The sequence below is a fragment of the Heliangelus exortis genome, chromosome 2 (assembly GCF_036169615.1).
Source record: "Heliangelus exortis chromosome 2, bHelExo1.hap1, whole genome shotgun sequence".
Classification (NCBI taxonomy): Eukaryota; Metazoa; Chordata; class Aves; order Apodiformes; family Trochilidae; genus Heliangelus; species Heliangelus exortis.
The window spans coordinates 41,216,578-41,231,933 of NC_092423.1; the positions used below are offsets into that span (position 1 = coordinate 41,216,578).

A 15,356-nucleotide genomic window follows, 5' to 3' on the forward strand; every position below is an offset into this window, starting at 1 on the left:
GGTATCAGGAGAAACTTCTTTGCAGAAAGGATTGTTAAGCACTGGAACAGGCTCCCCAGGGAGGTGGTTGAGTCTCCATCCCTGAATGTGTTTAAAAATCATTTGGATGTAGTTCTTGGGGACATGGTTTGGTGGTGGGTCATCAGAAATAGCGTAAGAAGATTAGGAAGATGTTGGACTCAATGGTCTTCAAGTTTTTTTTTCAGCCTGAGCAATTCTATGATTCTAAATTGTTTCTCTTAACACTTCCTTAACTAAAACAACTGGAAGACACTTGGATGAGGAGCTATCCTGTTGAAGATACAACACCCTGCCTTTCTGAAAAAGTCTAGAAAATACAGTGACAATCAATCAAGAATAGTTGGCTAACAAAAGAGTGGTACACTCTCCCCTCCCCCAAGTTTCTTCTGGTTTTAAAAATAAAATCTCCAACTACTGCAGTTGTTCATCAAAAAGAAGCAAAATGAAAAAAACCCACTCAAAATGTGTTTATCTCTCTTTTCTCTTTCAGTAAAAAGAGAAACATATTCTACTCTACTCTACTCAGAATCCTTCCTAGTTCAGCAAACTAAGAACTAATGAAAAGAAAGGTGTTAAAAAATCCAGAAAATTGAGTAATGAAGTCTAGGAAGTTAACACATGGAAAATTACTATCTTTGCAAATAATCAGGAGAGGCAAATGTTGAATACAAAAACAGGGCTTGGAAGACCATTTTGAAACAAGACAAGACAAGGCAAGACAACAGAGGAAGCAGCAACCAAATTGCCTGAAACTTTTTTGCTTCACTAGAGTAACTAGAGAACTAAGAGCAGCGAGTTACATGCTTAAGAACAAATTTCCCTTATTTCAGATTTAATGGAAGAACTGCAACACGAGCAAGGTGTACAGACCTCTGCAAAGGCTCGGAGGTTTTTCAGGATCATGCATATAGATCTCAACTGCCAAGCTTAGTGCTTGAATTCGTGGTGTGCAATCAGGAAATTTAAAAAATTGCATATGAATTAAACATAAGGACTGTGAAAGCAAGGGGGAAAAGTTTGAATAAATAAAGTTGGCTTGCTTTCTTAGGGATAATGAGGCAGTCAATCCACTTTTTAGTGGTGATTATCTTAAATTAAGAGACTAACGAGGACTTCTGCTCATACGGGCTTCTCGCACAGATGTCCTGTGGTAAAATTTCATCAGTCTAGCATGCAAGGGATGAACACAGAAACAGCTTTCTAGGGTTTTTTTGTTTTGGTTCAGTTTTGTGTTTTTAAGAGATACAATTTATTTGTGGGCATCTCAAGTCTGCCTACATGATAACATAGACCTAACCCTAGTTCAGGTGCAGCCATCCATCTAAGCCTCCAGGCTCAGGTAGTAAATATGGCAAGAACAGTCTTCTTAAATGAGAGGAAATGTCAGGAATGACCCAAAAAACCTGTTGGGGTTTTTTTGGTACTTAATAGTCTCCTCTATCAGAGCACTTCCTACCTTATGACTTGCAAATGGGAAAGTTGTCACTGCAAAACATGCTATTCCCTTTTGCTATTCTTTCCTACAATGTACCATGTGTACAGTAGGTTTATATATTATACTCCAGTAGTCTAAATTCTAAAATTCTAAGGGACAACTCACATGTTTTAAAAATGCTAGATATTGAGAAAGTTAGTGCCAGGGAACCATGCTCCATGTTTGTTTGGTTTTGTCTTGGTTTGGTTTTGGTTTTGCATATAACAGACATGATTGTAATATATATGTGAACATCAAATCATAATTTTCATATTTTAGCAGATAACTGTAGTTTCTTTAAGGATTGAAATCTGATTGCATTATTTCTCTCAAAATACTTAAAAAATAATTTTGGTTGTGAAGAAATGTGGTTTTTTTAGCTTCCTAACCTAATCTTCTTTCTACTTAGTTTAAATACATAGCAATCTGTTTGTCTGAATGAACAAAGGCATGTGATAATATACTAAACTTTAACATGCAGGAAAGGATCAGTAGGCATCATAATCCACGTAGATTTTTATCCTCTATAAGCCATTGCAAATGATTAAAATTACATACTCTATCAATATTAGTACCAGCCTGTATATATTTGACACTTAAAAAATGACTGTGACATTATTCATTACAATATTGCCTGTGTTTGTTTAGAATTTAATTTCTCATTTAAAGATACATTCTCATTTGAAGATACATGAGAAGGGAAAGGAGGTTAGTTCAAGTGTGTTGTCTAGGCTGAAGATGGATTATTGATTACAAACAGCTGCACCGATTATCATCACTGAAAACTGCCGGCCACAAAAACCTCCACATGAAAAATATGTACCTCTCTCCTTCTCCCTCTCTTTGCCAATAGGAAGAAGCTGAATTATGAGTCAGGGAGCACAGAATATCTGTGAATGCCAAAGGAGAGATCACTAACAACTGATACTTTGCTTTCAAGTCTATTCTTTAGAAAATCAGACAGAGGAAGATGGGAAAGAGACAGGAAAATAAATGACCAGGTGGGAAAAGGGCAAGAAGGGAACTGAAGGATAGCTGGGCAGCTAAATGTATGAATTGATACTTGAATAATGATAAAAACTCTTAATGCCACCTTAAAGGCAGTTAAAAGGACCAGACAGAAGAGTAACAGCTTCATTGCTCTTATTGAATTTGTTTGGCTTCATATTAAGAGATTTTCTTCAAGCTAGCATTCAGGGATGACTTAGAAAATACCTCTCTCCTCTTTTCTGTTTGATTTCACGCAGCTTTAGATGAATTTTCACTGGAGTGCCTTCTTCTTGTGGGATCTATATACTAGTCTTGTGCAAATTTAGAAAATAGGCTCTTCAGAAGATAACTGATAGGGCTGCACAGCACTTCTACTAGTCTTGAAGAAGAGGTGGTGGGTGTGCTGAAAACTTCCCCCAGACTGGATCCAGTCATCAGGCAGCCCAAACAGAAGTGTAAAAGGATATCCATATGTCGAGTTACTTTCTTTCAACATTAGAAGACTTTGTGTTTTTATGGGCTATGGATGCATACAACTCCAATAAGGAGCAAGAGCTTCTTAGAGGCTGATGGGGTACACAAGGTTATCACCAGCTAAGGTAAATAAAACACAGGTACTTAGCATGAAGAAGTGCATGCATTATTATTTTTTTTTCCCCCAGAAGAGATACAAGTTTGCCTTGTTTTCTGCTGTCTTACAAACTGTCTGACACTGTTCATCATACATTTAAAAGGCCTGATGAGAGCCAGCTGTAACAGGTTGCATTGAGCAGGGGTACATATCACAAAATACCTAATGTAAAAATTAAATGAAGCAAAGGAAGAAGTTATCATGGTTGGAAGAATGGAGCTGATGAAACTTTACTAGCTGTAAAACTCTCTGGGGAAGTAAAAGACATTTACTTAAAGGTGATATTTATACAGCACTACATTCTAGCTTTAAAAATGGGTGCCAGCAGAAAGTCAGTGTTTCACTCTGAATTTACATCTTCTCCTAAGCTAAAGCTGGTTAATGCTACTGCTGTACCTAACAGCCTTTCCAAACAGACATCACATTGAACATCATGCCCTTTAATGTGTGGATTAATACAAGTTTCCAGCTGAGAAATTCAAGTTAATTTTAAATGTAAGATTGAACAGCACGCTTCAGGATCACTGAACAGGGACGAAAATCTACAGACAAAATTATTCACTGTTGACCATGTTGTGCATGTTCAGACAGAGAAAAAACCTAAGCCTAGAAACCTAAGCAGAGGCTCTGTGAATTGCCAGCTGTACCTATGGTTAAAGCAAAACCAAAGTGGTGGATTTAATGGAATTATTGAGTGTTTCTTCTGTTGAAAGAGACAGGAAAAGATCCTGTGTACCCACCAATCTGTGATTCTATGATACCTATTGGAGAATCAAGAATTACAGCTACATCTCCTGAAAAAAGTCCCACAGGTTGATCAGCTATACTATAAATCAGTTATAAGCATAACATTGTCCCACCTTGCATGTAACAGGAAGCCTGGCTGAACATGTAGAATGGATTTTTAAGGAGGTTAGGAACAATATTCATAATAAATGACAATGTGACAACTGTTGGCCTAAAACAGGAAACAGCTGCAGAAAGAACTGCAACTTCACCTGTGGTACAGAATTCTTCCTGGTAGGCACTGAGCATAGCTGAGAGAAAAAAAAAAAGATACTGCTGCTAATGACTTCCAGAAAAATTCATGAGGAAATAAAAGGGGAAGTAAATAAATATAAAAAGAGAGGGCTAGATTCAAAGTTGGAGGCTTACTGAACTGCAAAGTCACCTAAAACAGGAAAAGGTTCTTTGAGATACTGGCAGGTGAGGAAGAGATGCTCTTTTCTGAGGAACACATTAAAAAAAATAACAGATTCCATGAGTTTCAGAGGTGTCTGCTGTGTATTTGTCCAAAAATTAAGTATTTGCACTTAAAAACATACATCACTATAGACATGCAAAATAAAAAACAAAGATTCTTCAGTAAAGCTATCTCTCAGTGTAATACAAACTTCACTAGGAAAGATGCACTTTGATCTGAACAGGCAGCTCCAAGGTCACAAGGCTAACACTGTGTCATATGGAGGCAAAATATTTGCTATAACAGCTGTTGGGACTTTTGAGTGTAAGAGGGGACCAGAATAGGAAAAGAAAGGGTAAAAGCTATCTTTATTTACCCATTAAATCTGCATCACCTTTAGAACATAAAAAGCTGGTACTACAACATCAGAAGGGATAACAGGAAATTGCTGAAATAATGAAATTCTAAGATACTATAACTCACAGGTTTCTGAGAGTTTCAATAAAAGGGAATATTTGCCCTTTCTTTAAAATTGGTAGTTTAAGAGAAAATAGTGGGAATAATCTCATTTTATATTTGCTCAGCCTTTTTTCTTGATGTCTTAAGCTGTGAGATTTCAAGTCTAAATAGCACCAACAAAAAAGTCTGAAGCCAAGTGAAGGCTTTCTAAATCAAATTAATGCCATGCCTTTCAAACCACTTAAAGCCTTCTTTGATAAGTCAGGGTAATTAGCTTGCAGTGGAGAAACTCTTTCTATCCACCATCTTCCAAGACACCAGTCTTTGTCTGCTTTATGAGTGCTCTGTATTGCAGTTGCTCCATTAAATGAACACTTAATAAACAACAAATAACCCCTCTCAAAAGTTCAACAGACACTTGGTGGTAAGCACCGTCTTTGATTCAACCGTTAATTCAAAAGCCATTTGTCAGTAAAAGACTGTAATCAAAGTTTCCACTTCTATGTGTATGTGTATATGTGCTTGGATGTCTCTTAAAAAATCAAAGGAGATTTGATGTCATTTGTATGCTATGTTTAATGACAAATATAAACACAGATGACCATAAGTTTACAAAACTCCTTCTGGAAGCTATTCCTATGTTCCAATAGGTCATTACTCATATGCATACTTGGCATGTATTACTTGTAAAAAGACAGCCAGTTTTTTATATAAACTGTTAATTCAGTTAACTGATCTGTTGGTAATGTATACTGTGCTTAGATGGCTTTGAGGAAATTCAGTCATTTCTGATAAACAGCTTCATATCCTGCCATCAAAACTATGGAATACTCTTCAGTAGGTGTGTGGGTAAAATAGTGATAACTCTTACTGAAAACTTACCTTTAGTACTTCAACTGAGAAGTAATAAAATTAATAAAAAGAAAAACCATAAAACAAATAAATAAATTTTAAAATAAACCTAATAAAATCAAATAAGCTCAAGACATTAAGAAGAATGCTTATTAATCAAGCAGTACTTACAAGTGTCTTTTCCTGGTGGCTTCTATTTTTTCCGTGGCTTCTGCTAATTCAGCATTTGCCCAGGCCAAAGCACAACATTTTGGCTCCACCTCACAATACACCTTGAAAAGGGCATAGAATGTAGGTACATTAGACAAAGAGGTGGTTTATTGTTCACCAAAAAACCCTGCAAATTACTCCTGATGAAAGACTTCCAGATAAACCTAGTAATCTCTCATTATGGGTATTTTTTTTAGATCCATTTTTCATGCAGAGATCTCTTTCAATATTGACCTAAAGACTTAAGGAGATTCAACTATAGTTTACATAAGGATATCATAAGCAGAACTGAATGTATCTTCAGTGGCTCTACTGGATAAAAATAAAATAAATAAATAAAATAAAGAAATAAAATTAATTTATATGTATCTCATGGTTTTAGAACACAGGTAGAAAATAGACAGGCATTAAGCTTGACAAGCCTTCAAGTAAAATGGAATAGTTTTTTACTATTTTGAAGCAAAATTATAAACTGCTGTCATAGTTGGATGAATGGAAGTATCTTGCTGCCAGGTGATCCAGGGAATCACAAGTAGTAAGCTCAATCTCACACTCCAGACAGCCTGACTCAGATAGACATTTCAAGTGAAAAGTATATCTGGAAAAGAATATTTCCCAACCGTTGCATCATAATGGCAATTGAAAAGTCCTGGACAAGCACATCTTTTTTAGCATTCTGTTATGAATAAAAAAGTCCTCTATAACTGACACTCAGGCAGGTTTGTGTCCAGTTCTAGAGTCCATCTGCTCTGCATGGTGAGAATTACCATCTCCTGTTTATACCACCATACCTCAGAAGAGTCAAGTGAGTTTTGCAGTGCTAGGACTTCACAAGGCAGTCACTGCTCCCTTCAGCCAAGCTCCCATATGCTCTGTGCTAACACATGCAGCTCCTCAGGAGTGAAGCCTTGGATGTAGAGAGGATAATGGGATAAAGAGCCAGGGACAGAGGGATGTGCTGGCAAATCAGCTATTTACAATCATTAGAAGTTTAAGTTCTCAGTGACTTAGGTATTTACTGTACCTGCTGTTTCTACTAAAGCAGTAGTTTCACCTCCGGGTAGCTGAATCACATTTATTCTCATTGCTCCAGAGAGAAAATTTGGTATAGGAATGTCCTTTCTTCCCTGCTGCTCTGAATCATGAATGAATCCTACATATTGCTCTGCCCTTTTAAGTACAATAGCACAAGAGGTGGAAACCTGCTGACTTATCCCCCTTTGTGGAGAAAACACACTGAGACTAAAAGCTGCGAATAGGAAACACAATAGCTTTGGACTGGTGTACCAGGAATCACTTCTGTTTATACTTATGGACAAAGAATCTCTATCACAACTGGATATTCTCCATTATCCTCTGCTGTGCAGTTCTGTGAACTAAAAGTAAGAAAGAGGTACTGAAGCTTTAGCTACTAAAAACTGTTTATAATTAAAACATAAACTTTTCAAATTCTCTCCTTCACAGACTGCTGATTCTGACCTCAACACCTTTGCCTTATTCTTATTTTCATGTTAAATACACATGTAGTAAACCTGGTGAAAAAAAAATGTTTTACCTTTGGCTTACTAAATAAAATATGGCACTTCCACACAATTTTGGTGGCTTACACCAGGTGAAGATGAAAGGAAGATGGGTCTCTCAAAGACCAGTTCAGCATTTCTAAGACTAAACATCTCAGGTTAATTAACTGAATATTGCTTAGCACAGCCTCCTCTCCTTCAGGGTGATGAAGGACAAGATACTACCTCAACAGTGGTGTAAGAGAACAACATGACAGCCTTATACAATTTCTGTTGAGTTCCCTGAGACTGTAATAAACTACGCATTAACAGATTTGGTGTGATGTGCAATTTCTTTCTCGCATAGGATACTACAACATGAAATAAGGTGAGTAATCCTTTCTTTGTCATCTTGATATCCAAGGAATATATATATTTTTTTTCCCCTTCTAGATCAGCTTTAAATATATGTCTTGCTGAAAATTTGATAGCATGAAGACTGTCCTTCTAGTTGATGTACCTACCTCTCAGGCTGTGCCAAGCTTGTCTCTATGGATGTGAAATATCACCTATTTCTACAGATGCTTTTGAAAAAAGAAGCCTGTAAGCTGTGAAGACAAATCAAATAGTGAATACTCTGGGTTGCCAACAGGAACCTAGAGATCACCGTGGGAGTTAAAAAAATTTAGAAGGACTTCTGCTTAGGACTCTATATAATACTGTAGGATGCAAAGGTCAGATATTTAATAATGCAGGATAGAAGACCAGGTAAGAGATCTGTAGGAAAAAGCTGGGGAATATCAGTGCAGCCAGTTGCATCTGAAGAGTTATCAAACATAGGGGAGAACTCAACAGTTTGTGCCATTTCAGTAGGTAAGCTGCAAGCATGTAATGATTTATGTTCAGATGCAGAACCAGGAGCTAAACAAGAGACGTATGAGGAAAGTGAAAATTTCTTACTTTCTCATTTTACCCCTTTATAGGGCTCCCTTTTAGAAAAATCAGAGAAAATACCAGAGAGGTAGTGGTGAATTCTCGTGATGCACTAAGGGTTTCCCTGATCAGTAAATTTCCACTGTGCTTTTAGGGTATAGGTAAAAATATCAGACTCATCAAACCAGCCTCCATCTGTTGGCAAATTTGCCTTTTTCTTTTAATTCCTCAGTTCCAAGTGTCAAGCCATAAATCTCAACGAGGGAGAGAAAAGGAAAAGAGGAAATATACTAAAGGAAACGAAAACACTGCACTTAATTTCAGGTTTGGAAATTTAACAGATGCCAGTTTAAGCAGATTTGTCAACATTTATTTTCCTTGACCAATGGCTTGGGTCAGTGAATTTACCTCAGTTATTACCAGTTCCAAGTGAAGCCTCCACAACTTCGTGCAATGATTCAATTATCTCTTTAAAAGCTGATTCTGATTTCACTGGTGCAAATTTAACTGGTACAGCAACCCTGGAAGGTGTTCTGTGTCATCTGCAATTGCATATCTGGAAGATTATCATACACAGTTTTAAAATACATTGCTTGGGGCTGAAGCCAGTTATACTTGATTCATCTTTATCCTTTGTACCTCATGCTCATCTCACAGGCTTGTTTCCTCCCAGGTACTGTTTTAACAAAGTCTAATTACAGAGAAAGAGAATATTACAGTGATCAGGATATTAATATCTGGATCAAGCACTGTGCATTGGTAGTAACAAGCATCTGTAAGAATGTAATGTCCTTACAAAACCTGTTTCCACAATTGTCAGGGGCCACTTTCTGTCTGTGCACTTATTACATGGGACACACAGACAGTGCCTGTGGTAAGATTAAAATTCAGTATGCATTACATCATGAATGGTAAGGTACTAATGAAGTTAAATATTTCCCCCATCTCCTGTGAAAGAAAAGTGCAGAACAGAACTGGTGTAGCTTTAGGACGAAGTTTCCAATGTTCATTGGTTTCTACCTAGTTTTTAAATTGAAAACTGCATACTCAGTTGCAGTTTAGGTTTGGTTTGTATTTTTTTCTTGTACGGTTTGAAACCCATGTTACTGAAATTAACTTAAAGCAGAGTTTAGAACAGGCAAGACTTTCCTTCTGTTAAAGTTTTATAGAACAAGATAATTCTTTTAAGGCATGAAAAAGTTAAACAGAGCAGGGTGCAGATCCCTTAGGACAGTATTTCTGAAGTCTGTTTCCTCGCACGAAGAGGTGAAGGAGCTTTTCACCCCTGTCTCCAGAAGCATGGTCCCCTTCACATCAGTAACTTCTATGCTATAGACCTCTTCAGTGGTGGGCAAATTGTTGGAAAAGCTGGAAGCAGTGTGCTCTTAGCAATCAGACCATGAGTAGAGACACTCAAGTGTTTCATATTAATTAAGAGCACTTCCTCTGAGGGAGGGGTAAATCACAAAAACTGGTCAGTCAGGCTCCATCTTTCCTAATCCTTACCTAGTGTCACGGTTCCCTATATCCCAACAACCTTACTCTGAATGATTTCTTCCTTTTTAAGGGGTAGATCCCATTACAAGAGGCAGTGGCATATGCATCTTCATCTGTAAACTACTCAGGCTGGCATCACTCAGAGGACACAAACTGCCATTAAAATAAGAGCAGTGTTACTGCCTACCAATTGAAAACCTTAGTGGTGTCATTTTCATAGTCATACACTTGCTGATTACTGTACAGATATGTAGCTCTGCCACATTTATGGGGCATCCAGACTGACCCCACCTGTCCTGATGAGCATGATCTAAAGGGACTTGCACTCTCAACCTTTTTCCGGATAATGTTTCACTCTTAAGACAGTCTACACAAGGTATTTATTGGCTTAATACTGTAGAACTCAGAAAATCCTTACAAACCCCAGTTTGAAATCTATATAAGAGGAAAATAAAGATAATTTTTGAAGGGTGGCAAATTTTAATTTGCTGGTGTTTTGTTGGGGTTTTTTTGTTTGTTTGTTTTTTGTTTTTTGTTTTTTTTTTTGGTAACATGAAAATAGAGGATTAATGTTAGGAATTCATCAGCAGCCTTATGAAATAGTTTTAAATTAATGTAGTACAAAATGGCATTTTCATTTCCAATAAAAACATTTCAGACATGCAATAAAGAAATGCACAGGGGAATACAGTAATCAGTGGTGTCATGCACTGAACTTCATCCCTGAAACGAAGTGGCCCAAAGATGTGATTAACCTATGATAATCACTATGTGTGTTTCACCTAGTTGCTTAATGAAGTAATTAGAATTGTGTTAAGGGTGTATTTTGATTATCCAAATCCATCAGAAGCATATGGAACCAATACAGAAAAAGCATCACTGAGTAGGATGTTGAGCTGGTATATCCAATTTGTGCAAGTTTAATCAATTGCACTATTTGGATTTTAAACTTCATATGAAATGTTGAAATTCTATATAAGATCTGGATCAGCAAAAGGCTGAAATCTGTAATAAGCATAATCCAGAGAAATATAAAGGTCCTGATCAGGCCCCTCTTTATGTCAATGTCAAAAGTCACTTTCCCCTCAGTTAAATTAGAATGAGTCAAAAGGTCATTAGAAAGTACTAGATATCACCTAATAACAAGAATAAATCTTTAAGAAACTAAATAGAAGAGAATGAAAAAACATTTTCATTGCTCAGAGAGTATAGCCTTCTCTGTTGATCAGAATCTGAAAACTGGTTTCAAAGTTCTTGGCAATTTGAAGTTTCCAGAGCTCAGAATCAGCCATTAACAACTATTACAATTCTATTAAAATTTTTTCTCTGCAGTATTGATAAATGACACAATGTACACATAGCAAAATGCCAGAGCTGAATGTACCCTTTGGACTTGAAAGAAGTAGGAACATTCCACCTTACAGCATTCCATACTGCTGGTGTTTTATTTCAAAAACCACTTTTGTAACAGTAAATGAAAATTTTGGAGTTCAGATGAAATGGTGTATTCTTATTCACTGTGTGGTGAGGACAAATGCATGTAAATGTCTGTTTCCAACAGGGATGTTGTTTACTAATGCTAAATAGGCTGAACTGAGAGTAAAAAGAAGAATACTCAACACTGATGACACATATTATTAGAAATGCTATTATAATCTTGAAACTCAAGGTTTACACCTTGTAATATTGCAAAATACTGGCATGAACTTCTGTATCAATTGAGTTGTTCAATTTACCTAGAGTCTCAAAGCCTTTAGAAATCTGAAGTGCTCCAAGATGACTCTCTGACCTTTACTGTATTACAAATAGGTCTGATTCTCAAGATCCACATCCATTAAATGCTTGAATGAGCTCACTATTTATTGTTCTTTCATCTCATTAAAACAGCTAAAAGGTTGGGAAAAGGCATAATGTAAAGAAAGGTCAAGTGGCAATCACGGTGTGCAATGCTATTACATGTGTAAGTATAATAATTCTTTAGACTTCAGGCTCCCTAGAGAGGAAGTTGTTCAAAACTGTTCACCTAAAAAGGTTTATTTTGTGCTAAATATAGCTCAACAGCACTAAATGGGGAATCAGACTGACCTTTTACTCCTCTGCATCTGCAATAGCCTTTTCTTGGCTCACTTTCTCAGTCTGAAATCCTATCTCAGCAATCAAAGCTTCAGCATCTTGATTTCTCAGTTGCAGTTCTGCCTCTTGAGAAGCAAGTTTGGATTCTACCTACAAGGCAAAAGGTAATACATTATTCAGGAGCAGGGATCATTCATTACGGTTCTGGGAAGATTACACCATGTGAATGCCAGAGAGCCGAACTGAAAACCAAATTCATGTTTTGTGGGTCTCAAGTGTTGTCTTTTCCTTGGTTTACTTTGGTTCCACTTGCCAGCACTTGGTTTGTATGTCACAGAATCTTATTGACATGAAGAAGTTAATAAGAACAGCCTCCCTGCTCCCACCAGGGACCCTGCAGCTCCCCTGAGATGCTCAGATGTCTGCCCAGCTGCTGAGGTTATGTTTGTAACCAGGTGTCCCAGCAGTGCTGCAGCACCTGGCAAAGATGCAAATAGAAAAGCAAAAGGAGAGTATGGAAAACACTTAGCAGTCGCTCTGAGCAGATAATTCTGGGAGATGTTTTCTGAAAGGTTAAGACAAATATTAGAGGGATTAAACTCCTATCATATGGGAGGTCTTGAGAGCTTTTCTTCTTTGGTGGGGCCCCAGAATCTTACAGAACCTACAAAACCTACCTTTTAAAATGTGATCATTTTGAAAGGAGAAGACAAAGCTGTAACACAGACTTGTAACAGATGACTGTAAAGATCTCAACTCTCTCCATTCACTTGATTTTTCAATTTATTTAAGCTGACTTTATTTATTCTGACTTCATGTCCTTTTCTTCCTGAAAAACTAAAGGGTGCTGCATTTGATATTCCTGTGTAGAGCTCCAGAATACAGGATGAAAATGGCTAAGTGCTGAAATACCTGATGAGATAGGAGCTGTGTCTGTTAGCACAGCCTGCGGCACTTGAAACTGCCAAATTATCTTGTGGCCATCATCAAATTAGAATTCGGAGGAAAAGAGCATTTTAATAATTTACGAGCAAGAGATACCTTATTAAAAATGGGCTTTAAAAAAAGCACTCCCCCTCGTCTGTTCACCACTTCTTTTTGCGGGTATTTAGCTTGAAAAGTGGGAGTAAACCAACCAGTTCTAATGGTTAATCTCATGCAGTGGCACGAAGGTGTAACATAATGCAAAGACTGGAGCTGAGCGTTTCATTTGCAGTTCTTATATCAAACACAAAGACTTTTTATTTTTAATAAAGAAATTGTTGGATTATGGCTTCTCTTCAGCATCTGCAAAGGGGATTATGGAACATGTGGCAAGGGGGGAGGAGGGGGACTGTCTGATGGGGGAAAGGCTTCCATGCAGCTTTCCATCCCTTCTGCCACTGGGGACTGACCAGCTGCAAATGACCTGCAGGCAGAAGCAGTGACAGGGGGCTAGGTGGCACAACCCTCACAAGGAGCAGACCACGGCTGATGCAAAGGCACCACACTTGTTCCTCCTGCCTCCATTACCCCTCAGCTGCTCATTGTCAAGGCACGAAATCCCCATTATCAGAACTGCATCTTTTCTCTACCATGGTCTGGCTTTTGATGTGGCACTTGCTTCCCCCCTCCAAACCTTTGACTGTGGCCACATTCCATTCTTCCTCTCTCCAGACTTTCACCTTGCTCAAATGGATGGAGTCCTCTTTCCAAAGACAGCTAAAGAGCTCAAAGAGCTTCTACATGAAACAAATCCCAGTTTCCAAAAATCAGGCAATTTCAATGAAACAAAAATGCCACCCACAACTAGTCAGTCTAATGAAAAGGTGCTGTGATAACTCTGTTTTATTGGCAATAAAACCAGGATTATTATTAAAAAAAAAACCAAACAAAAAAACCCCACCAGGAAATAAAAGGTTGTAGCTTTCACATTTTACCTGGAAAGCTGCCTTCAGCCTCTGCATACCATTCATCAAGTGCTCCAGCATCTCCTTGCTTTTCTTCTCTAGGAGAATCTTAGAAAGAGTCTTTTGTTCTAGAAAACTCTTTGGAGTGGTGTAACTTTTTCTCCTCTCTCTACAATTGAAGTTGGTATTCAACATATTCACACTGGTGTGGACATAGGCCATAAAATTGCAAATAGAACCCTGGACGAGTGGCTGGACATACTCAAGGAACAAGAAAAAAAGTAAACACATGAGCAAATAGATGTTTCAAAAAGTGAGCATATCTGTATAAGTAAGAAAAGTTTATGTTTCTCAGGGTGGCTCATTCATAAAACTATTCTTCAGTCTACACTAAACATAATTTTTTCAGCATGTAAAAAACATTAAAGCAAAATAAGCCTTCCCCAACTTTTTTTGCATATTAATTCTGTGCTTGCATTAAGTCTTCATCACCACAGAAGCTCAGTGCATCAACAATTTTTCATATTTTAAAAATAATTTTTCCTAAAAGCTAAAAAGAGAGATTAAATAAGTCACTATACTGACTGCTATATGTAAAGTTAATACTGTATGGATTTTCTATTTCACTGCTGGTAATCCAGTTTAGGAAAAGTCCTACATAGCTTAAAGAAGTACCATAGAGTGGTTACTCTAATCACACCGATTCTCACAAACCTCACATGTAGTCAAATTGATATTTGGAGTGAAATGCATTTATGCCATTAAATTTTCAGATTGAAAAGAACTGGACTCCATGGTTTAGATTTCTGAAGCTGTACCAGTCCCTGCTGACCTGTGATGTCAAAATCAGCACTGAACTAACATAAACTGTCCTGGGGACAGGATCAGAGCTCTGTGGAGTGCTTCTGAAAGCTGAATCTCTACCTACTGTAAAATGGCAGAAACCCAGCAATATTTCTGAGCTGAAGAGATCTAACAGCTTCAAGGGGTAGTTGATCAGAAAAGTGGTTACGACTTAACGGAGTTCAGAGTCACTCTCAGCAGTGACAGGTAAAACTCTTCACTTCGTTTTGTGCCACTCAGGCACCAGACCAAAAAGTATAACTTCAGCTCTGAAGAAATCTCAGCACGCTGCAGAAGAGACCCCAGAGTGGGCCTGTGGCCCCTGGGGGCAGCACAGCACTGCCTGTGTGGGAAGTCTCTCAAAATGCAGCCTTGAGACTGAAAAATGCTTTTTACATACTGTCTGATAGACAAAACAGGCTAGGAATATTTAAAACAGCCCCAGATGTGAAATATATTTCTCTATTCACCTCTCAAAGCAAGGGGAGAGGTTGATTCAAGACTGAAGCTCAAAGGTCCTTTTGCTAAATTTTTTGAAAACAGAACCAGAAAATTCAATATACTGCTGTGCTACTTTGAATTAGACTGTACGTGGGATACCTGGGATATGCTATGCATGGTATAAAGGTGAAATAAGAAACAACCAGAATTCATTTTCACTTGTTTTAAAGGGCCTTATCTACCTATATTACTAGAATATACTCATATACACGTTTAAGTAAAAGTACTGTATGCAAAATGGTTGGACATGATGATCTTAGAAGTATTTTCTAACCATGACAATTCTGTGATTCTCTGAAAA

The 15,356-nt window shown here is 37.6% G+C and overlaps 1 protein-coding gene across 1 annotated transcript in view; it reads right to left on the reverse strand.

Annotated features, from left to right (window-relative positions):
- Nucleotides 1–15,356, reverse strand: part of DNAH11 (dynein axonemal heavy chain 11) — a 96,615-nt gene that overhangs the window by 27,702 nt on the left and 53,557 nt on the right. The window contains 2 exon segments of the mRNA XM_071736833.1: nucleotides 11,835–11,968; nucleotides 13,729–13,963. Of these exon segments, the coding sequence (XP_071592934.1) occupies nucleotides 11,835–11,968; nucleotides 13,729–13,963 (369 nt within the window).